Source organism: Octopus sinensis, linkage group LG7 (assembly GCF_006345805.1).
Source record: "Octopus sinensis linkage group LG7, ASM634580v1, whole genome shotgun sequence".
Taxonomy (NCBI): Eukaryota; Metazoa; Mollusca; class Cephalopoda; order Octopoda; family Octopodidae; genus Octopus; species Octopus sinensis.
The window spans coordinates 106,426,155-106,451,732 of NC_043003.1; the positions used below are offsets into that span (position 1 = coordinate 106,426,155).

Genomic DNA, 25,578 nt, shown 5'->3' on the forward strand with positions numbered 1-25,578 from the left:
ATATTTTCTCTTATATTCTTCTCATGCTTTATCACCTAAATCGATATATCAATACATGTATGCTTGCACAGCGATATAGTTTTCAGTGAGTTACAAACATTTCATTCAAATAACTGACATGCTTACGTTACCCGAGTGTCAAGCATGGCCTCCAAATTTTGGGCCTCACAGAAGCAATGACGAAAGGCCGAGACCTTTGGAGATATATTGTGATTGAGAAGACCCGGCAAGTAAAGTGAGATCACAGCCTATACCAGTGTCGTATAACCAGCCCATTTAAAAAGTATCTTTGAATCGTTGGGCGATACACCGTGCTTGAGGAGACCTATTGAGTCAAGTAAAATCAAAAATCAAATCACAATCAAAAATGGAAATTGTAGTTGTGGCTGATGCTAGTGCCACCTGACTGGCTCTTGTCCCGGTGGCACATAATAAGCACCATTCATGCATGGGTTGTTGCTAGTGCCAGTAGCAAGTAAAAAGCACCATCCGAACATGATCAATGCCAGCATGGAAAGTGGACATTAAATGACGATGATGATGATATCAGGATGGAATTTGGGATTAAAAAGTGTGATATGCTTATCATATAAAACGGCAGAGTAGTGTCATGTGATGGTGTGGAACTATTCAATGGAGACAAAATCAAGGACATCGAGATAGATGGGTGTAAGTATCTAGGTATTTTGGAGTCTGACAAAATCAAGGAGAGTGAGATGAAGGAAAGCTTTAGGTGAGAATACCTGAGAAGAACCAAATTAATTATGGAAAGAACAAGATCAGGGCAATGAATACATGATCCATTTCCTTAATGCGATACGGCACAGATGTTTTTATGTGGATAAAGAAAGAAATTGAAGAAATGGACAGAAAAAAAAACCCAGGTAAGTGATGAAAATAAACAAGAGCTTGCACCCTAAAAGCAATATCGATAAACTGTGTGTGCCTAGGGGCGAGGGAGAAAGGAGCCTCACAGGATGGAAGATCTGTGTTGTGAATGAGGGAAACAGTCTGGGATGGTTCGTGAGGCAGCAGATTGGACCGTTGTTTGTTGCTCTTAGAAACAACAACACAATACCTTGTCAAAATGTGACATACATACATGCTCTGAGAACTAATTACACCAAGTTCTAAATAGATAAGAATAGCAAATTGCCCCTTTGCAGGATGTGTGGCAGCGAAACTGAAACAGTCTCACATATTATGAGTGGGTGTAGCAAACTGGCTGAAAAGGAATACAAAAAGAGGCACTATAATGTGGGTAAGTTTGTTCACAGGAGATTGTGTGAAAGGTATGATCTTGAAGGAGAAGAAATGGTATGGGAATTAACCTGAAGGCATCACTGAGGATAATGAGTATAAGATGTTATGGAATTTTACAATCCAATATGACTTGGGGATTGATGTTCAGAGACCAGATATTTTGGTTAGTGGATAAAAGGAAGAAGGAAAGCAGATCATAGATGTAGCCATATCTGGGAAAACATGAGTGGGTGGGAAAGAGCTGGGAAAGACCGGAAAAGTACAAGCTGCTAAAAAAGATGAAATTGCACGAATGGGGGAAATGAAGAGAGTAACATTAATCTTGGTAGTTGTCAGGGCACCGGGGACACTAACATCCAGGTTTGAGAAATATGTTGGAGAAACTGGAATTGATATGAACATAGGACATCATCATCATCATCATCATCATCATCATCATTTAACGTCCGGTTTCCATGTTAGCATAGGTTGGATGGTTCGACTGGGGTCTGGTAAGCTGTGGAGGCTGCATCAGGCTCTAGTCTGATTTGGCAGAGTTTCTACAGCTGGATGCCCTTCCTAATGCCAACCACTCCGTGAGTGTAGTGGGTATTTTTTACGTGCCACCAACACAGGGGCCAGAGCAGGCTGGCAAATTGCCACGATCGGTTGGTGCTTTTACGTGTCACCAACACGGATACCAGTCAGGCGGATCTGGCGTCTGCCACGTTCAGAAGGTGCTTTTTATGTGTCTCCGGCACGGGTGACTTAACTGCAATTTCCATTTGATTTTTATTTCGATGTTGACGTACTTGACTCAACAGGTCTTCTCAAGAACAGCGGGTCACTCTACAATCCAAGGTTAGCACAGCAGGCCGTCCTGCGAGCCATGAACTCACTTCATTTGTCAGGTCTGCTCAAAAAACTGCTCTAAAGGAGTTTGAGATTTGTACTTGGGTGTTAAGTATAGTGGAAAGAGATCTTGTGAGACCTTTGACAACAGGTTGCTGTCTGCTCTCATGGAATTAACCGAAGCAAGGAAAATTAAGAGCTCTGAGAAGTAAAATGGAAATATCTTGCGGAAAAAAATATATATCTCCTGGACTTACAAATACTCTTTACTCTTTTACTCTTTTACTTGTTTCAGTCATTTGACTGCGGCCATGCTGGAGCACCGCCTTTAGTCGAGCAAATCGACCCCGGGACTTATTCTTTGTAAGCCCAGTACTTATTCTATTGGTCTCTTTTGCCGAACTGCTAAGTGACGGGGATGTAAGCACACAAGCATCGGTTATCAAGCAATGCTAGAGGGACAAACACAGACACACAAACACATACACATACATACATATATATATATATATACATATATACGACAGGCTTCTTTCAGTTTCCGTCTACCAAATCCACTCACAAGGCATTGGTCAGCCCGGGGCTATAGCAGAAGACACTTGCCCAAGATGCCATGCAGTGGGACTGAACCCGGAACCATGTGGTTGGTTAGCAAGCTACTTACCACACAGCCACTCTAACCTACAGAAAACAGTATTGCAAGGCACCACACACATCCTGCACTTTTGGTGCAGTAAAAATAACAACAAAACAAACCCAAGGACCATAGAGCCGCGCTTAACTGTGCAGCAAAAGCATGCAATAGAAATAAGACTACAGAGTAATAACAACAACAACAACAACGACAACAACAAGTAACAATATGGTATTATTTAGGAGAGATTAGTTTCCACTGTTTCGTGATGTGAACCAATTTGGTGTGGAGATTAAAAGAATACAAATATTTCCTTGTGATTTTAATCACCATAGCTAAACAGGTCTTGTATTAATTCTTTGTTTCTGGTTCCATGTTACTAAAAGAGATTAATAAAGATAAAAGCAGAACAGAGAAAATGGAACTGGAGAGAATTCTGACTCAGAGAAAATAAAAATAAATGTTAATGCTTGTTTATTTATTCTGTAATTTCTGAGATTTATCAGAAGTCTACTGTGGAATCAGACTTAGAGTGCATTGTGTGTGTGTGTGAGAGAGAGAAGATGAGAGGGGAAAGATAGCGAGAGATTATATAAACTCACAGGAATCATCATCATCGTCCACTTTTTCATTCTTGTATGGGGGAGACAGAATTTGTTGAGACAGACTTTCTATGGCTAGGTGCCTTTCCTGTATCAACCCTCACATATTTTCAAGCAAGGTGAGTTAGACATATTTTTCACAAATGACTGAAAATATAGAAATATTAATAGTTCTAAGTCTCTCTAAAGGAGACTACGGCAGCGGTACAGGATTTTAATAGTTATCACCAAGCTAATATGGCAGTCCAAAAATATAGGACAAAAGCTGCCGTTGATTAGCTCCAACAGGCCATTGGCTCTAGCTAGCTATATGACACATGAACCTGTGTCCATTATAACCTTCGAACAGGGGAGGACAGCAACTTCTCCTTGCTGGTCAGGCATCTGCAGACATGTTTCAGGGTATTTGCCCTTTATCAATGCAGAGTAGCCAGACTCAGCAGGCACCACTGCTGACCGTCTGTTTGAAGGATTATTGAAAATATATATATACATATAAATATAAATATGAAAAATCAATGAAAATGCATATTGCAGATAGAAAAAGGCTATTTATGACAGGTAACGACAAATATATACATTTAGATTGACTGAGGTAGTAATACGAGTCATAAAGGTCATTATTATGAGATGATAATAAAGTAAGAGAACATCTTATAATCATCTCATAATAATGACCTTTATGACTCGTATTACTACCTCAGTCAATCTAAATGTATATATTTGTCGTTACCTGTCATAAATAGCCTTTTTCTATTTGCAATATGCATTTTCGTTGATTTTTCCTATTTTACCCTTACATTTCCACGTGTATTTTATATTTTCTTTTCGTTACATATTTCTACTATATATATATATATATATATATATATATATATTTACTTGTATAATGAAGATGCTCATTTACAATCGTTATGTTACGTCCAAACAATGATACACACAAACACACATATATTCACGTCAGTTAACATCTGTTTTCCATGCTGGCATGGGTTGGATGGTTTGACAGGAGCTGGCAAGATCAGGAGCAGCACTAGTCATCATTGCCTGTTTTGGCAGGGTTTCTAGGATTGAATGCCCTTCTTAATGTCAACCACTTTACAGTGCGTACTGGGTGCTTTTTACATAGCACCAGAATTATTGCTTTATATCATCATCATCATCATCATCATCGTTGTTGTTTAACATCCGCTTTCAGTGATGGGTTGGATGGTTTGACTGAGGACTGGCAAGCCAGAAGGCTGCGCCAGGCTCCAATCTGATCTGGCAGAGTTTCTACAGCTGGATGCCCTCCCTAATGCCAACCGCTCCAAGAGTGTAGTGGGTGCTTTTACGTACTGCCAGCACAGGGGCCAGTCAGGCGGCACTGGCAACAACCGTGCTCAAATGGTGTTTTTTACATGCCACCTGCATGAGAGCCAGTCTGGCGGCACTGGCAATGACCGTGCTTGAATGTTTTTTCACGTGCCACTGGCACAGGTGCCAGTAAGGTGATGGTGGCAATGATCATGCTCGAATGGTGCTTTTTACATGCCACCTGCACAGGAGCCAATCAGGCGGTACTGTCATTGGCCACATCAGCGATTTTGATTTCACTTGCTGCAACAGGTCTTTGCAAGTAAAGTTTATTGTCCAATGAATGAAGGATACTCTTAAGTGGGCTGGTTTTTGCACCACTGTCATAGGTCATGGGTCATGGTCTCACTTGGCTTGCCAGATCTTCTCAAGCACATCATATTTCCAAAGGTCTCTCTCTTTGTATAGGCAGAAACAAGGAGAATGCCCCTTGTATTTGAATACTATGCAAATATTCTTTTAAAAAACTTTTCATTTACTTTTTCCAAAATTTAATTGTTCTCCATACTTACAGTTGAAAAAATCTCAATGACTGAAACTGGTACTGAAATGTTTTTTATAAAATTATTTTAGCATTTTTTACCTTGACTTTTTTTCCCTATATATATATACACACACACACACATTTAAATGTGTGCATATACATTTTTTGTTTTCATCAATGAAATCCGCACCCAAGGCTTTGGTCAACCTGAAGCTAATGTCAAACACATTTGTCCTAGATGCCATGCAGTGGGACTGAACTCAAAATCATACAATTGGAAAGCAAGCTTCATAACCACATGGCCATGCCTGTGCCTATATAAAATCTATATAAATAGATAGATGATGATGATGGCTGTCCACTCAGGAGTGAGAAAGACTATCACTGACCATTGCCCATGTGAAATGCTAGCAATGCCTGTGCATGAGGCAAATTGTACCAGCAGGTGACTTCACCTAGGTTCACATCTGTGGTTTTCATGCTTGCCGTGATTCCCTCCTACTCAACTGGGTAACTGTAAAACATAAAATTTTAGGTCCAATAAGGCTTGCACAGCACCTCACCCCACACCCTCTCCACTCTACTGACACTTCTAGAGAAAGCCAGGTCAAGATGTCAAGTGCCAATATGGGTTGAAGGTTTAGGGATATCAGAAAATCATGATCTCAGGGGCAAGCAAAAGATTCCCCAAATGTCCGATGCCATTCCCTGCATATCTGGTTTTATATTAGAGTAACCTTCTAAAGACATGTTTTAGCAAAAGCTAAGGGGTGCCTTACTCCCAGTGGTCTTGCAGCACATTGGACACCAACCCAGAATTTCTTTGGATTTAGCGCTACATAACTGGCTCCTGTGTTGGTGGCACTGAAAGAGCACCATTCGAGTGTGGTCGATGCCAGTGCCACCTGACTGGCTCCCCTGCCAGTAGCATGTAAAAAGCACCCACTACACTCTTGGAGTGTTTGGCATTAAAAATGAGCATCCATCTGTAGAAACCTTGCCAGATGAGATTGGAGCCTGGTGCATCCTCCTGGCTTGCTAGTCTTCCAGTCAAACCATCCAACCCATGCCAGCATGGAAAGCAAACATTAAACGATGATGATGATATCTTTATTGCTACATTGTCGTTAAACCTACACAAGGTTCATCTGTCCTTTTGGCAGGTCTTGTTTTTAGTTCTACTGGATTTCTAGCAACCATCCTCATATATGTGTGTGTGTGTGTTGTGTGTGTGTGTTGTGTGTGTGTGTGTGTGTGTGTGTGTGTGTGTGTGTGTGTGTGTGTGTGTGTGTGTGTGTGTGTGTGTGTTATCGTCTCCTTGCCTTGTCATCACGTGATAGTTGTAAACACCTATCACCAACATACAAGTAGTGTTATTCATTGCCAATCTTCCATGAAAACATGTCTGGTCATGAGGAAATATTACCTTACTTGGAAATGGGCGAAGGTTTGCAACAGGCAGGGCATCTGGCTGTAGAAAATCTGCCTCACCAAATTCCATCTGACCCATGCAAGCATAGAAAAGTTGATACTAAATGATAATGATGACGATGATATTTCTAACCACTATTATATAACATTGTCGTTGTAGTCATAGCAACCATCACATAACGAGGAAACAGTTCCAGCAGTGCTTGTCTATCATGAATTTACCATTTACCAAAGCAGAGATCGATGCCATTGAAGCTCGCTTCAGCAATGACATAGGATTCAACTACATGACGTTTCTCTATGAATTACTGTCGGACGAATACCAGCTATGTCCACCTCGTTATCCGACATTAAAGAAAGAGGTTTTCCATTTGAGCAGAAATAAGTCATCGCTAGAATCTGACGCCAATGTCCACGAAGAAGATGTGCTGACCAAAATTAAGAATAAGGTAAGGACTGTGTAAATGTTTAAATGAGAATCTTATAATCGTTTGTCATTTGTGAGCTTCTGTTACTGGGCTGTGGCCATGCTGGGGCAGCACCTCCACTGGTTTGGTTGAACAAATCAACCCTAGGACATTGTTTTTTTTTTTTTTATATAAGTCTGAGACTTATTCTATCATTCTCTTTAGCTTAACCATTAAGCTACAGGGACATAACCAAACCAACACCAGTTGTCAAGCGGGAGTTGGGGGGACAAACACAGATGCATGCTCGCATTCTTACATACACATACACACACATACATGCATACATACACATACACAAATGCATATACACCAACCACCCACCACCCCACACACATACACATTTGTGTATATATATATATATATATATAAAGCTGAAGTTGTCTGTGCATGGCAAGTTTGGTAGGCTTCAACTAACACTATCTCCTCGGAGACCCTGCAGCGCAAGTTGACCAAAATTGAGAGTATGATAGAAGAAGGCTTGCTCTTCCTTCCATAAAACAAAAAATTCAAATCAGACCATGTTAAGATCAAAAATTATTTACATCAAAAAGGTGCTTTTTTTCTATGAAAATCCCTATTTTTTACGATTTTTTTTTACTGCTGTGTCGCCATTTTTCTGTGTATTTCAACCAGAAAAATGTTCACTTAAATGTTCACAAGCTACATAATGCAAAATTTTTACTTTTCAAAAATTCCAATTCTAAAGGGTCAAAAAGAAAACAAACCCGAGCAACGCCAGGCTATACTGCTAGTGTATATATATATATATATATATTTTTTTTTTATTTATTTAGTTTCAGCTCACAAGCTGTGGCCATGCTGGGGCACCGCAGTATCGCCCGGTGTTGTGGTTTGTTTCGACCCTTTAGAATTGGAATTTTTGAAAAGTAAAAATTTGGCAGTATGTAGCTTGTTATTCTCTTTAAGTGAAATACACTGAAAAATGGTGACACAGCAGTCAAAACATCATAAAAAATAGGTATTTTCATAGAAAAAAGGCACCTTTTTAATGTAAATAATTTTTAGTGTTAACATGGTCTGATTTGAATTTTTTCTTCTATGGAAGGAAGAGCTAGCCTTCTTCTATCATACTCTCATATATATATGTATATATGTATATATATACATACATATATATATGATGATATATATATATATATATTAATACGAAAAAACCCTCCAGGCTACATCCCGAAAATTCATTTCTTTGCCAAATTTCTACAATGTTTACGGCGATTCGTTTTTATATCTTGATTTTTTATTTTTCATGCAATTTACGCACGCTTGCACGTGTGATGAACACAGTTCACGTCAAACAGCTGACTGAGTAAAGTTCACTATTCAATGCATAGGATAAGGCCTAAACAATCACATTATCAATTTTTGAACTTGCGAGATGAATTTCGGAACAGAAATAGCACAGTTCAATTTTCATTCGCCTAAACTTTAAGTGACCCATTTTTGGTGGCTCTACGATTTGTTGGCTCGGAGGAGATGTGCCGGGAAGTTAAACACACAGATACACACAAGTTGAGTTTTATATATATAGATATATTTGTATAAAGCAGTGAGGTTGTTGATAGTTTTGTTCATTACAAGTTGATTACATTTAAAGAGGTGACAGTGAGAAGATTGCACCACAGGCCCTCATAAAGTGCAAGTGTGGCTGTGTGGTTGACGAGCTTGTTTCGCAAGCATATGGTCTTGGGTTCAAAACCACTGCCTGACACCTTGGGCCAACCGAAGCCTTGTGAGTGGATTTGATAGAGGGAAACAGAAAGAAGCCCATTGTATGTATGTATGTATGTATGTATGTATGTGTGTGCGTGTGTGTATGTATGTATGTGTGTATGTATGTATGTATTGTATGTATGTATGTGTGAGTGTATGTATGTATGTGTGTGTGTGTGTGTATGTATGTGTGTGTGTGTATGTATGTATGTATGTGTGTGTGTATGTATGTATGTGTGTGTGTATGTATGTATGTATGTGTGTGTGTGTATGTATGTATGTATGTATGTGTGAGTGTATGTATGTATGTGTGAGTGTATGTATGTATGTGTGTGTGTATGTATGTATGTATGTATGTATGTGTGTGTATATCTTTGCGTTTGTCCCTCACCACTACTTGCTAACTGGTGTTGGTTTGTTTATATCTCCATAACTTAGCAGTTTGGCAAAAAGAAACCAATAGAACACAAATATGAGGTTTAAAAGAAATAGGCTGTGGTTTGATTCATTTGACTGAGACACCTCAAGGTGATGCTCCAGCCTGGCCAAAGTCCAACTGAAACAAAAAATAAAAGGTGAACGTGTGTGTGTGTGTGTGTGTGTTGTGTGTGTGTGTGTGTGTGTGTGTGTGTGTGTGTGTGTGTGTGCATGTGTGTGTGTGTGTGTGTGTGTGTGTAGAAGCATCTGGCTGTGGAAAATCTGCCGCCATAAGTTCTGCTTGACCCAAGCAAGCATGAAAGACATTAAACTGCTGGTTCTCAACCATTTTTTTTGCTTTTGGTTTCTATGTTAAACCAAGCAGTGTGTTAGGACCACTAAAAATGCAGAAGTCAATTAGATGAACCCCAGCACAAAACTGGTACTTATTTCATTGACCCCAACCCACCCATCAAAAGATTAATAGGCAAAGACCCCAAAAGGATTAAAGGGCAAAGTCGAACCCAACAACATTTGAACTCAGAACTTAAAGTCTGAAGAACTGTTGCTAAGCATTTCGTCTGGAATGGTAAACTATTCTGCCAAATCACTGTCGAATGATGTACAAATAATGGCTTTGAATTTTAGCACAAGGCCAGCAGGTTTGGGGCAGAAGTTAAGTCATTTACATCAACCCCCAGTATTCAACTGGTACTTGTTTCATCAACCCCAAAAGGACTAAAAGGCAAAGTTGACCTCAGCGGAATTTGAACTCAGAACATAAAGACATACAAAATGCCAATAACCATTTCCTCTGGCATGCTAACGACCCAGCCAGCTTGCCACCTCATGATGTACAAATATTTATTTCTTTATTTCCCACAGGGGGCTAAACATAGAGGGGACAAACGAGGACAGACAAAGGGATTGAATCAATTACATCGACCCCAGTGCGTAACTGGTACTTATTTAATCGATCCCGAAAGGATGAAAGGCAAAGTTGACCTCGGTGGAATTTGAACTCAGAACGTAACGGTAGATGAAATACCTATTTCTTTATTACCCACAAGGGGCAAAACACAGAGGGGACAAAGAAGGACAGACATAGGTATTAAGTCGATTACATCGACGCCAGTGCGTAACTGGTACTTAATTTATCGACCCCGAAAGGATGAAAGGCAAAGTCGACCTCAGTGGAATTTGAACTCAGAACGTAACGGTAGACGAAATACCGCTAAGCATTTCGCCTGGCGCACTAACGACCCTGCCAGCTTGCCCCCTCATGATGTACAAATATTAAAAACAAAATCAATATGTTTATCATTCGTTGTGCCAAATCAAGCTAAACTTGTGAATTTGATTTTGTGGGTTTTTCGTTTTATTCTTTATTTTTTTTTTTTCCGATTAAACATTTAATAATTCAGATAGACATCATCAATATTTTATCGTAGACGTCATGCTTGTATGCTTTTTACATGCATAGGAGTAGATGAGATGAGGACACGAACGTTAAAGAGATGTGTGTGTGTGTGTCATAAGGATGTGAGTTTTTGTGTATGTGCGTATCATAAGTGTGTGTGTGTGTGTGTGTGTAAGTGACAGTATTATAGTGGTTATACCTTTGTGTGTGTGTGTGTGTGTGTGTGTGTGTGTAGGTGTATGTCTGTATGTGTGCTCGAGGGTTTGGCTGAGTTTCACAGTGTATGAGTTGTTGCAGATGATGTTGTACTTTATCAATGAGTCTGTGTGTATGTGTGTGTGTGTGTGTGTGTGTGTGTGAGTATGCATGTGTGTGTGTGTGTGAGTATGCATGTGTGTGTGTGTGTGTGAGTATGCATGTGTGTGTGTGGTGTGAGTATGCATGTGTGTGTGTGTGTGTGAGTATGCATGTGTGTGTGTGTGTGTGTGTGAGTATGCATGTGTGTGTCTGTGTGTGAGTATGCATGTGTGGTGTGTGTGTGTGTGAGTATGCATGTGTGTGTGTGTGTTGTGTGAGTATGCATGTGTGTGTCTGTGTGTGAGTATGCATGTGTGTGTGTGTGTGTGTCTGTGTCTGTGTGTGTGTGTGTGTGTGTGTGTGTGCATGTGGCCCACTTGTTCAGGAACACACATGCAGAAAAACATATATTTGCATTGTTTCGTGTTAATTTCCATAATGAAATCTAGAAACCGAGATAAGATTTTACCCTTGGGCAAATATATAAATATCAGTTTGCTGTCAGCAATTTTTAATGCAGTGGGTCATCACCATCATCACCATCATCATCATCACCACCATCATCAGCAGCAGCAGCCGTGTCTTATCACCACCAGCCACTACCATCAGTAGAGGCGCAATGGCCCAGTGGTTAGGGCAGCGGACTCGCGGTCGTAGGATCGCAGTTTCGATTCCCAGACCGGGCGTTGTGAGTGTTTATTGAGCGAAAACACCTAAAAGCTCCACGAGGCTCCGGCAGGGGATGGTGGTGATCCCTGCTGTACTCTTTCACCACAACTTTCTCTCACTCTTACTTCCTGTTTCTGTTGTACCTGTATTTCAAGGGGCCGGCCTTGTCACTCTCTGTGTCACGCTGAATATCCCCGAGAACTACGTTAAGGGTACACGTGTCTGTGGAGTGCTCAGCCACTTACACGTTAATTTCACAAGCAGGCTGTTCCGTTGATTCGGATCAACCGGAACCCTCATCGTCGTAACCGACGGAGTGCTTCCCCACTACCATCATTATGATGGTCATCACAACCATCATCATGATCATTATTATCAGCATTATTATTATTATTATTATTATTATTATTATTATTATTATTATTATTGAGTGAGAGAGCAGTGCATGCCATCAAAGTGACACTGGGGTAAAATATACGAAGCCCAGTATACCCATCATAACTACCCGTCTGATAAGGGTACACCAGGCATGTGCATCACAACTATATGTGCGCGACATGGAGATCTCATATCAAGATAAACAGCACATGACCTTGCAATTAGGGCCCAGTTAGAATTTTCTTCAGGTTGAGTATCCAATCCTGCACAAAAGGTCCCTGAATAAAGGTTGCTTAAGGATGTTGAACGAAGCACCCATGTTTCCGGAGGTGAATTATTCAAACCGAGGTCGACTTTGCATTTCATCCTTTCGGGGTCGATTAAATAAGTACCAGTTACGCACTGGGGTCGATATAATCGACTCAATCCCTTTGTCTGTCCTTGTTTGTCCCCTCTGTGTTTAGCCCCTTGTTGGTAGTAAAGAAATAGGTATTTCATGTCTTCATGTTCTGAGTTGAAATTCCGCTGAGATCAACTTCGTCTTTCATTCTTTCAAAGTCAATAAATTAAGTACCAGTTGCATACTGGGTTGACCTAATTGACTGGCCTCCTCCCCCAAAATTTCAGGCCTTGTGTCTTGAGTAGAAAAGAATCATTAGCATGCTTTTCCTCCCCTTTATGTTCTGAATCAAATTCTGCTGAGGTCGACTTTGCCTTTCATCCTTTTGGGGTCAATAAATTAAGTACCAGTGAAACACTGGGGTCAATATAATCAACTAGTTCCTTCCAGCCAAAAATTTAAGGCCTTGTACCTTTTAGGTGAAAGGATTATTATTATTATTATTATTATTATTATTATTATTATTATTATTATTTTATTATTATTACTTCTTTTTATCACAGGTTTTGTTGTAACTCCTGGAGTCTTGCATGCATAGCTGGCTTACTACCTGCAGCCAAAAGTACAATCCTATCCATTCTTTTCAGCTATGAAATACCTCCATTATTCTGGCCGTGCCAAGGAGGCAAACCTTTTGTAACAGTTCTACTGGGCACTCTATTCCAATTTCCTTTATATTCCTCTTGATGCCTTCTGATACTGTCCCCAAGGGCCTAACAATAATTGCCACCATCTTCATTTTCCATAGCTGGGCTATTTCATACTTAAGACGGTTGTATCCATCTATCTTTTCACCTTCCTTCTTGACTATTCCTGGGTCAAAGGGGCATGCAACATCAGCTATATAGCATATACAGGTCTGGTATTATCATTATTATTATTGTTATCATTATTATCAAATAATCACAGAAGTTCGAGGCAGTCTTCAGCCTGACCAGCTCTTGTGGTACCATCCCACTCATACTAGCATGGAACACGGACATTAAATGATGATGATGATGCCTTCTGATACTGTTCCCAAGGACCGAACAATAATTGCCACTATCTTCACCTCCTTCATTTTCCATTGCTGGGCTATTTCATAGTTAAGAGAGTTGTATTTATCTTTTTCCCTTCCTTCTTGGCTATTCGTGGATCAAAGGGGCATGCAATATCAACTATATAACACATGTGGTGCACCTTGTCCACCACCACTAGGTCCAGTCTGTTATGCTCTAGCACCTGATCTGTTCAGATTAGGAAATCCCAGAGGCTTTTGCTAGTCTCTGACTCTGCCTCTCTCTGCAGTTTGTGCTCAGACCACGTCTTGCCCTCACTTTCTGCACAGTTTCCAATGTAGCGCTTTCACTATCTGATCATGCCATCACAACTTGTGGCGGGTTTGGGGCAAGTGTGGGGCATTCATTTGTGATATGGACGATGGTTTCATCCACCCTATTGCAGATGCAGCACAAAGGAGACACTTGCTCATTCCTAAGGTTGACCCTCCAGTTTGTGGCCAAAGCCTGGTCTTGCTTTTGGTCCCTTTTTTTAGGGTTCCTTTCGTCAGCCAATCCCACTTATTTTTTCCAGCAACTTCTGTTGTTGCCAAATGGAATTGATTGAGTAGTCTCTTCTTGTGAAATTCTTCATGTCCTTTTTATTTATTATTATTATTATTATTATTATTATTATTATTATATTATTATTAAGGCAGCGAGCTGGTAGAATGATGCTGGACAAAATGCTTAGCAGCAGCATATTGTCCATCTCTATGTTCTGAGTTCAAATTCTGCTGAGGTCAGTTTTGCCTTTCATCTATTTAGGGTCAATGAAATGAGTACCAGTTAAGCATGGGGGTGGGGGTGGGGGGCTCGATGTAATCGGCCATTCCCCTCCCCTCAAGTTGCTGGCCTTGTACCAAAATTATAAAAAATATTTATGATTATATCATGCTTCTCTTTTATTTTATAAAAAGTAGATTATGATGTCCACAGTTCTATATTTAAGAGATGAGGAATTATTTACATTATTTACATTTGACAGATATTTGTCCTCATTTTGTTTGCTGTTAACATGTTTCGGCTGATATACCCTCCAGCTTTCAAAAGGTGTCTTGGGGAAATTTCGAACCTGGGTTCTCATTCCTAAGGTATTTTTCGATGTTATTATTATTATTATTGCCTTTGCGCAGCTTCTAACGCTGGAGATGCAACACAGTGTCAGCTGTTCACTACCAGTGAACTAAGGTAACACCTCTTATTTTTCGAGCACCTTCCAGAGTATTCGAGCGGTTCCAAGCAGTGCTGTTTTCTGCAAGTGCTCCACCCTAATTGCAGCCCCTATTTGTTCCACATACTTCTCGAGATTTTAACTCACTGTTCTCAGGGTTCCAACAATTATTGGTACTACTGCTACCTTTTGCATCGACCACAACTGCTTAACTTCCCAAGCTAACCTGTCATATCTCTCAACTTTTCTCTCTTCCTTATCGCATACCTTGTTGTCAGCTGGGCATGCTATATCTTATGATCCAGCATAGTTTGTTTTCTTTCTCAATTAAGACTATGTCCGGCTTTGTTTTCTTTCTTAATTATGACTGTGTCTGGCTTTATTGTTATTATTATTATTATTATTATTATTATTATTATTCAGGTCACTGCCTGGAATCGAACTTGGAATCTTGGGGTTAGTAGCCTGCGCTCTTAACCAAGTCTAGGGCATTTGTTCATGATATGGACAATGGTTTCATCCACCCTATTGCAGATGCAGCACAATGGAGACACTTGCTCATTCCTAAGGTTGACCCTCCAGTTCATGGCCAAAGCTTGGCCTTGCTCTTGGTCTCTTGGGCATATGGCGTAGTGGTTAAGAGCGCAGGCTACTAACCCCAAGATTCTGAGTTCGATTCCAGGCAGTGACCTGAATAATAATAATATATATGGAAGCACTCCGTTGGTTACGACGACGAGGGTTCCAGTTGATCCGAATCAACGGAACAGCCTGCTCGTGAAATTAACGTGTAAGTGGCTGAGCACTCCACAGACACGTGCACCCTTAACGTAGTTCTCGGGGATATTCAGCGTGACACAGAGAGTGACAAGGCCGGCCCCTTGAAATACAGGTACAACAGAAACAGGAAGTAAGAGTGAGAGAAAGTTGTGGTGAAAGAGTACAGCAGGGATCACTACCATCCCCTGCCGGAGCCTCGTGGAGCTTTTAGGTGTTTTCGCTCAATAAACACTCACAACGCCCGGTCTGGGATAATAATAATAATAATAATAATAACATTGAAAAATACCTTAGGAAGGAGAACCCAGGTTCGAAATGATGAGGGCTGGACTTATATCAGCCGAAACATGTTAACAACAAACATGATGAGGACAAATATCCATCAATTATAAATAACATAAATAATGTTCTTTCCTTTATTCGCATTTAACTTTCAATAGAGGACACCATTGTAGCTGTCCTCATGAGATGAGTTAAAAGCCTCTAAAAATAATGTAAATAATGTATAATGATGTCCACATAGAAGCTCTCTCATAGGTTTCTGTAAATCTATTTATCTAATGTAAGGTATACTAGCCATCTCAACATGGCTCACCACTAAGGGTGGGTGTTACTGTAGCTTGTAGCCCCAGGAGATCATCATCTCCAGCTGGCTTTAGGCACACTTTCTGTGCCCTTATGGTATTTGCAAAGGGAGGCCCTTATGGTATTTGCAAAGGGGCTACAAGCTACAGTAACACCCACCCTTAGTGGTTAGCCATATTGAGATGGCTAGTGTACCTTACACTGTCGTGCAGTTACTGTTTACATCTCGTTCAGAGATTTATTATTGCTTGCAGACAGTTTTTCGAAATCAGTGACGAAAAGTTACTGGAAAAACCATAAATAAGGATTTGCAAACAGTCTCCCTTCATTGAAAACCGGTGATTGCCGTACACTGAAGACAGGCAAAAACCCTAGAAACTGCAGTCCGTGAGTATCGCTTAGGTTGACGAGAGAGGGATGACCTCCCTTTGCAAATACCATAAGGGCACAGAAAGTGTGCCTAAAGCCAGCTGGAGATGATGATCTCCTGGGGCTAAAAGCTACAGTAACACCCACCCTTAGTGGTTAGCCATATTGAGATGGCTAGTGTACCTTACATTGTCGTGCAGTTACTGTTTACATCTCGTTCAGAGATTTATTATTGCTATTTATTTAATGCAGATGACCAAACATTTCAGTAAAATCGATTTTGTTTTTAAGTTTCTGCAATGGTCACTGTTACCCCAAATTCTAGAACCTATCCTCAGACAGGTTTACTATTTCCTCTATTGGAAACCTACATTTTATTTAAACTTCTTCTAGGTTACATTTTGATAACCTAGCATATTCAGTACAATGTTGTAGTTTTAATTATGTAGTCATTATATTTCATATAAACTCCAGATATATAACAGGACTTGCATCTTTTGTCCTTGTTTGTCAAGTTCAAATTTAAACTTCACAATATGAAAGAATGATTACACTGGACAATAAAGATTTTGCTGTTGGGGTAAAAGCATGTGTTTTAGACTAAATCAAGGATGCTGATTCCAAATCTGCACTCAGAATTGTTCTAGCATGTCAGGATTTTGTGTTATGCACATGCACAAGATTATAACTATACTTTCAGCTAGATATAGGCCGTATTATAAAATTTGCTAAAATGAAAGCGGACTTAATTCAAAGTTAAAGAAAAACAGCAATAAAACAAACGATGAGAAAGTTCGTTATTTAGTTTGGCAATAGATGGCGCTGACGTATTGTGTGCAAGCGCCAAATACGTCAGTTTGTTCTTGGTAACTCTCAGTGTCGCTTGTGCTGCCGTCACGTGTGGCATGTGTATCTCTTGCTCTGCGTGATTACTGTTTTAACTGTGTTCATAGTGTTAGACCATGAATAGGAGAGACTGTGTGAATCCCCCCAGACAACTTTTGCTATGTCTGTGGAAAGTTTGCTCCGTGTGACCAGCGGAAGAACATTGCCACCAAATTAAAAACTGCCTATAAATATTATTTCGGGTGTAAAGTTGGGGACCGAGACAAGAGGTGGGTATTTCATATATGCTGCACCGTGTGTTGCTCGGGGCTTACACAGTGGCTGAATGGAAAACAGAAGGGAAAGTCTTTTGATTTATCATTGATATGGCATGAGCCAGCCAATCATGTCTCTAATTGTTACTTTTGCATGAGTGGTTTCTGAAAAAAGACCAAAGCAAAAATTGTGTAAGCAGATTGTAAGTCGGCTCTAAAACCAGCCCCACATGACTTCGAGAACCCTGTCCCAGTTCCCCTCTCATATGCTTCACTTGAAAATCTTGACACGTCACATGATGAACCCCTTCAGTCTCCTATTGACGAAGAGTACATAGGTGATTTTAAGAAAAATGAGCCTGGCTAGTTTAACAAAGAAGATTTGGATGATTTAGTGAGAGACTTAGCATTGTCAAAGGAGAGGGTAGACGTTTTGGGATCCAAACTACAACAGAATCTTCTACACCAAGGAATGATAATTTCCATTTTCTGTTCTCACCATACAGGCTTATCTGTCTTTTTCAAGCAAGAAAATAATGCTTGTTTCTGTACTGATGTTAATGCACTTATGCAAAAACTAGGACGTGTGCATGTGGCTAACGAATGGAGATCGTTTCTAGACTCGTGTAAGATTAGCTTCAAAACTGTGTTGCCACATAATGGTAATGAAAGAAACCTTCCGTTACTGTGGGTCATGTTGTCAGTATGGAAGGCGGTGAGCTGGCAGAAACGTTAGCACGCCGAGCGAAATGCGTAGCCGTATTTCATCTGCCGTTACGTTCTGAGTTCAAATTCCGCCGAGGTCGACTTTGCCTTTCATCCATTCGGGGTAGATTAAATAAGTACCAGTTATGCACTGGGGTCGATATAATCGACTTAATCCATTTGCCTGTCCTGTCCTTGTTTATCCTCTCTGTGTGTAGCCCCTTGTGGGTAGTAAAGAAACAGGTATGGAAGAAACTTATGAATTGATGGAAGTCTTTCTGAAAGGAGTCAATTACTCTGTTCACAGGTGGAATATTTGTGGTGATTTACAGGTGATTTCCCTCCTTCTTGGACTGCAGCTGGGATATAACAAAAATATGTGCTTCTTGTGTGTTTGGAACAGCTGTGACGACAGCAATCATTACACTCTAAAAGTAGCCTAAAAAAAGAAAAATGAGTGCAAAGTTGGTTGGTACAAGGTGCAGCATATGCCACTGGCAGACCCATAAGAGATCTTTCTGTCGCCCCTTCACAGCAAACTTGGCCTTGTGGAAAACTTCGTAAAAACAATGACACACGATGGTTGTGGCTTCCAGTACCTAAAATTATAATTTGGTGCAGAGAAAAGCGAAGCGAAACTGAAAGCTGGCATTTTCATTGGACCCGAGATTAGAGAATTAATATCTGATAGCAAATTCAGAGGTAAACTGAATCCAGTTGAGCAGACGGCATGGGATTCATTCGTGTTAGCTGTAAAGATCTTGGAAATCATAGAGCTGGAAACTAGGCTGATTTAATAAACAACATGCTAACAGCGTATGAAAGAATGGGATATCGAATGTCCCTTAAAATGCACTTCTTGCATTCTCATCTTGATTTTTCTTCCAATGAATCTTGGTCCCTTTAGTGATGGGCATGGTGAAAGGTTCCACCAGGACATATCTGAGATGGAAACGAGGTATCAAGTCCGGTTCAATCCATACATGATGGGTGACTACTGCTGGTTCCTGCAACGGGAGACCAGCACGGCGCATAAGTGCAAGAGCAAGTGTCTCAAACATTTCTGAGCTGAGCAGATAAAAAAATAAAGTGAGCATTCCCTTAACATAAACATACTATGTACCATTATATTACAATACTATTTGCCTTGAACATAAATTTACCATATACAGTACTAATATAATAATTACTTACCTTGAACTTAACTATTCCTGATTCTAATATAGTATTAATATATAATTATGCACATAACTCAAAATCCTGACACGTTACAGCAATTCTGTGTTCAGATTCGGAATCAGCGAACTCGATTTAGTTTTTAGTACAGAACCATTTGTCTGGGAAACAGGCAAGAAATCTTTCTTCGTTACCCAGTGTTATCTCCCTTGTATAAATTGTCCACTTGCAGATCAAGTTTAAAACATAACTATTTTTTTAACTAAAATTTGTGTTTATTTAATATGTATAATTGACAACTTGTGGAGGCGCAATGGCCCAGTGGTTAGGGCAGCGGACTCGCGGTCGTAGGATCGCGGTTTCGATTCCCAGACCGGGCGTTGTGAGTGTTTATTGAGCGAAAACACCTAAAGCTCCACGAGGCTCCGGCAGGGATGGTGGTGATCCCTGCTGTACTCTTTCACCACAACTTTCTCTCACTCTTACTTCCTGTTTCTGTTGTACCTGCATTTCAAAGGGCCGGCCTTGTCACTTTCTGTGTCACGCTGAATATCCCCGAGAACTACGTTAAGGGTACACGTGTCTGTGGAGTGCTCAGCCACTTACACGTTAATTTCATGAGCAGGCTGTTCCGTTGATTTGGATCAACCGGAACCCTCGTCGTCGTAACCGACGGAGTGCTTCCATCCATAATTGACAACAGAAATGATACTGAGAGACAAACAGCATTTAATGAATGTTGTATAATTACTTATTTGTGAGATGTAAGTCTCCCCAGCTACCATTGTTGTTTCCTAGCTTTTGTTGTTCTTAAAAACTTGTATCCCATATAATAATGTCAAAAAATTATCTATTTTTAGTTATTGATTTATCTATTTCAAGGTGTTCAAAGAGCGGTTCCGGTTGATTGATTATATGAAGGATTATGACAAACTCAACTCTGGACGTATTATAAAGAGTAATTTTCAGCGTGCACTTGGATTGAGTCCTTTGAATCTCAATGGGTCAGAAATAACTCTCTTGGAATCCAGGTGTTTAATTAACATTTTCTCACAAATTAACCATTTTACCAACTGTCTCGTTAAGTTAATTTCGATGCAACCATTAGTCTTTATATATGGCAGGGTATTAGCATAACACTTGCGTAAGGCAAAATATTAGCTTAAGACAAAGAATTTGTATAAGGCAACGGATTAAGATGAGACCAATGGATTAGCATAAAGCAAAGGTTTAGCATAAGGTAAAATATTTCAAAAGATTAAAATTTAAATCTGGCCTGAGTTGAATTGACCTTTTATCTCTAAAGAATTGGTAAGTGTCAAGAATATGATTGCATTGGACTTTATCCAAAACAAATCTATATTATTATTTGAGAGAGAGCCTCCATAGTAAAGAATGGTAAGCACAATGAAACCTATATATGAGAAGAATTTCATAAGTATTGTGATATACAAAACTCCAACTTTATTATGTTTTAATAATAATAATAATGAAATTATTGTATACAGTGCTCAGGTGCACTACAACTTGTCAGAAAGTGCATATAAAGTACATGCAGTAATGTAAAAATGTCTGGAAAGCGAACAATGTATGAGTCAGATACATGCTTGTGTGTGTATGGAGGGGAGAAAATCAGGTGTAGTGTTGGCGAATCTCAGAAAGCATGGAAGTTTTGAAGGATGCAGTGCTCCGACAACTAACAACTTAAAAGGCTTCAAAATAGTTTTTGTTGAAGGAGAATGTCCTAGTGGTTAGGGTGTTGTACTTACAAACATGCAATTGTGGTTTCAATTCTTGAATGAGGTGGTACTTCATTTTATACTGCTCTAGTCTGCTCAGCAGACAAAAATGACGGACACCAGTTGAGGTGGGAATGTTTTGGTCACTTATAAGCCATGGAAAATGGGTAACTGACCCTCAGAGCCCTGAAGACTTGAAGCAATGATATCCACAGGTCGATGGTGATGAGAAAAATACTTTTGATATCTTTTATTTTTTTACTTGTTTCAATCATTTGATTGTGGCCATTCTGGGGCATTGCCTTGAAGAATTTTAGTCAAATGGATTGACCCTAGTGTTTACTTTTATTTTAAGCCTGGTACTTATTCTATCAGTTCCTTTTACTGAAATGCTAAGTCATGGGGATGTAAACACACACACACACACATGTATATGACAGGTTTCTTTCGGCTCTGACTACCAAATTCATTCATAAGGTTTTGGTTGGCCCGAGGCTATAGTAGAAGACACTTGCCCAAGGCGATGAGCAGTGGGACTGAACCCAAAACTGTGTGGTTGGGAAGCAAACTTCTTACCACACAGCCAGGATCAGCCAATCTCTTTTTTTCCTTGTAATAGGGTATCCCAGACAACATTATCCAATATATCCTTCCTTTTAAGATGGTAGGATGTGGTTTGAGGGAGATTCAGTTGCTATTTCTAACCAACCAAGTAATCACGTAGAGGTTCCCTTGTTAGTTCAATAACTTGAAATGTTGGGTTACCCAACCCTCAGCATAATAAGTACCACCACTGAACACTTCATATAAAATATCAAGAGCAATTTAGTTAATTTGATCCTAACCCCTTGAAAAAAGGAGAGGTTTAGGTTCCACTAAAAGTTGAATTCTGGGCAGCAAGTCAATTTTCCAGTGATGCTGCTGCTTACAGTGAAGAATTGTTCTTCATTTATAGATGGAGATTTAAAAAAAAAGTTAGAAAGCTTAGAAAAGGGCAATAAACTTATGTCTGATTCTTTGAACGTTTTTGAAACGTTATTTTCTTTAAGCAACTGTGATTATCTTTACTTAAATAGGTTCGAATCGCCAAGCAATCCTGGGTCCGTAGACTACAGGAAATTTTGTGATGAAATTGAGTCTGTTTTCACTACTGCCAACCTTGATAAAAGCCCGTTGAAAGAAGTTGAGCAATATCGGCCAAAGCAGGAATGGGAAACTAATATCCTGAAGGAAGAGGAAGAATCAGAATTCATGAAAGCAATGACAAGGATAGCTGAAAAGGTAAGAATCAAATGGACAAGGTGCATCCTTGAAGGTTTCAGACTTTATCAGGAGAGACATTTATTTATCTCAAAGAAGTACGAAACTCTCGTCTCCTTTGAAGTAGGATGATTCTCTGACTTGTTGTCGCACTTTAGCCCCTTCTTGAAGACCCCATGGAAGTCCTCCAAAGTGAAGGAGTCCAGGACCCTTCTGACAGCCTCCATTTTCTCTTACTTAGGGAACAATCAAAAGTCACAGGGCGCAAAGTCTGGACTGTGAGGAGCATGATGGACAGTCCTGATGGCCATCCCTGTCAAATAATTGGTTGTTAGGATGGAATTGTTGATGGGTGAAGTGTCCTGGTACAAATGCTCTGTCTTTTACAACAAAACCTCTTCCCAAACTCCCTCAGAACCTCCCCAAAGCAGTCCTTGTTGACTGTCTAACCAGAGGGAACCCAGTAGTTGTAGATGATATCCTTGCTGTTGAATAAAGGGATCACCATGAGCTTGCCCTGCCTGACTATGCCCTTTAGCTAAGAGGTATGCTTGTATCTTATTCAGTTCTTCAGTGAAAAACAGAAGCTGGGGCCAGGCAAGTTAATCCATAAGCAGTATGGAGCATTTCATAAATTTTTGTAGCATTTTTGTCCCAGTTTAATGCAAAATTTAATTGGCTAGTGAGTTTTAAAATTGTCTTTTCATCTCAACTGCATTCTTCAAACTAATCATCTGTGACAAGCTGTGTTTATTAAAGTGTGTCCAAAGTGCTGTTACAGCCATCTCCTCCTTCAATCTGGAATAACAAAGGTTGGCAGGTCAGCTTATTAGATGTAATGATATACTAAAATTACAATGATTTAGGACAGTTGTAGCTGTCTCCCCTGAAAAAAAAAAATCTCAAAGTCTATGGAATGCACCTTGTAAATTATTCAGTTGTACTTTAACTGATGGTTCCTTAGTTAAGTTGATAATTTCCTGAAAGTGTAGCTTTTACAGACATCTTTATATATAAAAGTGAAGTTGTGTGTCTGTCTCCTACGATTTAGATTCCTAACTACCCCCACATTTTGCGGTGCAGTTTAACCAAAACCGGGTATCTTATAGTCGTGATTCATATTGAGCCCTTCTGGGTATTAGCGCGCGTCTACGATGAGTCTACAATTTAAAAAAAAATTTACCATCATTTTTCCCCATTTTTAATGCATTTTTTTGCTATTATATAAGGGAAGTAACTCTCTAAAAATGCTTATATAGCTATTTCCCTTACAAACCCGAGCAACGCCGGGCGATACTGCTAGTCTATTTATATATCCAGGAAAGCCATTAAATTACTTTCTGCAGTTTGCTCAGTGAACACGAATGATTGGGTTGCTTGAGTACGAAATAAGAAGGTAACATTGGTACTTGATATCATATCACTGTTAGTGTGTTGGTAACCAAGGTGGATCTGAGCACGTACTGTAGGCTGAGAACAGCTGCCCAGTCAAAACTATGGCATTGAGGACAGAGACAGACTTTATTAGTTTGCAGTAACTGAGTTGAAGTTTATTGGGACTGCAGTAGACAATGAGATGTATTCGGCAATTACATGGCTGGGTGGTTAAGAAGCCTGCTTTGCATCAACATGCTTCCAGGTTCAGTCCCACTGTATGGCACTTTGGGCTGGTGTCTTCTACAATAGTCACTGGCAATCAATGCCTTGTAAGTGAATTTAGTGGATGGAAACTGTGTGGAAACCTGTTCTGTGTGTGTGTTCTGATGGATTGGTGGTCAATCTCTCCATATATAAAGCTGAAGTTGTCTGTGTGTGGCAGGTTTGGTAGCCTTCAACTAACACCATCTCCTCTGAGATCCTGCGGCGCAAATTGACCAAAATTGAGAGTATGATAGAAGAAGGCTTGCTCTTTCTTCCGTAGAAGAAAAAATTCAAATCGGACCATGTTAACACCAAAAATTATTTACATCAAAAAGGTGCTTTTTTTTCTGTGAAAATCCCTATTTTTTACGATTTTTTGACTACTGTGTTGCCATTTTTCGGTGAATTTCAACCAGAAAAATGTTCACTTAAAGAGAATAACAAGCTACATAATGCAAAATTTTTACTTTTCAAAAGTTCCAATTCTAAAGGGTCGAAACAAACCTGAGCAACGCCGGGCGATACTGCTAGTTAATTGATAAATTCATATTTAATTAAATCAAGAGGGAGGTGAGGTACTAAATAATGTACGTGAAAATATTCTGATGAATTGAAATTTGTCTCTGACTGAATAAAAAATTTATTATGTGCAACAGAAGTAGGATTAGTTTAAAATAGCAATCATTGTATCATACTTAACTCTGTCCTTTAGCTAAGAAGTATGCTTGTATCTTATTCCGTTTTCCAAGTTGTTTAATGAGAACAACTTCTATGCAACACCAATAACAACGATAAGCTCTTATATTGACACAACGCTCATTAACGACAAAGAAAATTATGATAATTTGCAATTAATGTATGTCTCTTTTGAAATCCGTTTTAATTATTTCGTTATTAAAATTATTTTATCAAAGAAGCAGCTTTAAGAATTAGAATTACTTCCCTTTGTCTTCCATTCAGGTCCGCCAAGTACGCCTACAGTTGTTCCCCCTGATGGAAGATTACGACAAGAACAATATCGGCAGTCTGTCCCGCTCGCAATTTCGTAGAGTTCTTGTGGAATTAGAGCTGGGAAGTTATTTCACCGAGCGAGAACTCGAAATTATATGTAAAAAGTTCAAAGTGCGAGTGGGCTCAAGAGACGACGTACATTATATCGCCTTTTGCGACTTCATTTATGAGTTGGCCAAATTTATTTACAGGACTCCTTAAGGAAAATCCTGTAAGCGATGAGAGATCACACAGGTTTCAAAATAAAATAGATTTCATGAATAAATCAACAGATTTTTATTTATTCGTTTATTTTATCATTGTAATTATACGTCGAAGGCGAAGAGCCCTGAAAATATAGGTGACACGATTTCATCAGAAATTGTTACCAAGCTTGACTTCCTGGGGTTGCTCCAATTAAATTGAACCTTAGAAAATGACCCGAATGTTACGATCTCAGTTTATTTGAACAAAGGTCTAAAGAACTAATAACCCTCAGATGGTGTTCATTTGACACTGAAAAGCCTGTCGACTATCAAACTATCTGTGAGATAAATTATTTTTACGTTTGCTGGAAAAACGATCAAATATTTCTTCAGTAGCTAGGCAGGGGCCGGGAGATGCTCTGCCCGTAACGAT

General features: G+C 39.6%; 1 protein-coding gene across 1 annotated transcript in view; it reads left to right on the plus strand.

Annotated features, from left to right (window-relative positions):
• The window catches only part of LOC115214511, a 65,550-nt gene extending 40,321 nt beyond the window's left edge, over window positions 1-25,229 (plus strand). Inside the window, 4 exon segments of the mRNA XM_029783709.2 lie at window positions 6,762-7,050; window positions 20,192-20,340; window positions 22,125-22,329; window positions 24,910-25,229. Of these exon segments, the coding sequence (XP_029639569.1) occupies window positions 6,762-7,050; window positions 20,192-20,340; window positions 22,125-22,329; window positions 24,910-25,161 (895 nt within the window). The 3' untranslated portion in view covers window positions 25,162-25,229.
• Window positions 25,230-25,578: the final 349 nt, after the last annotated feature.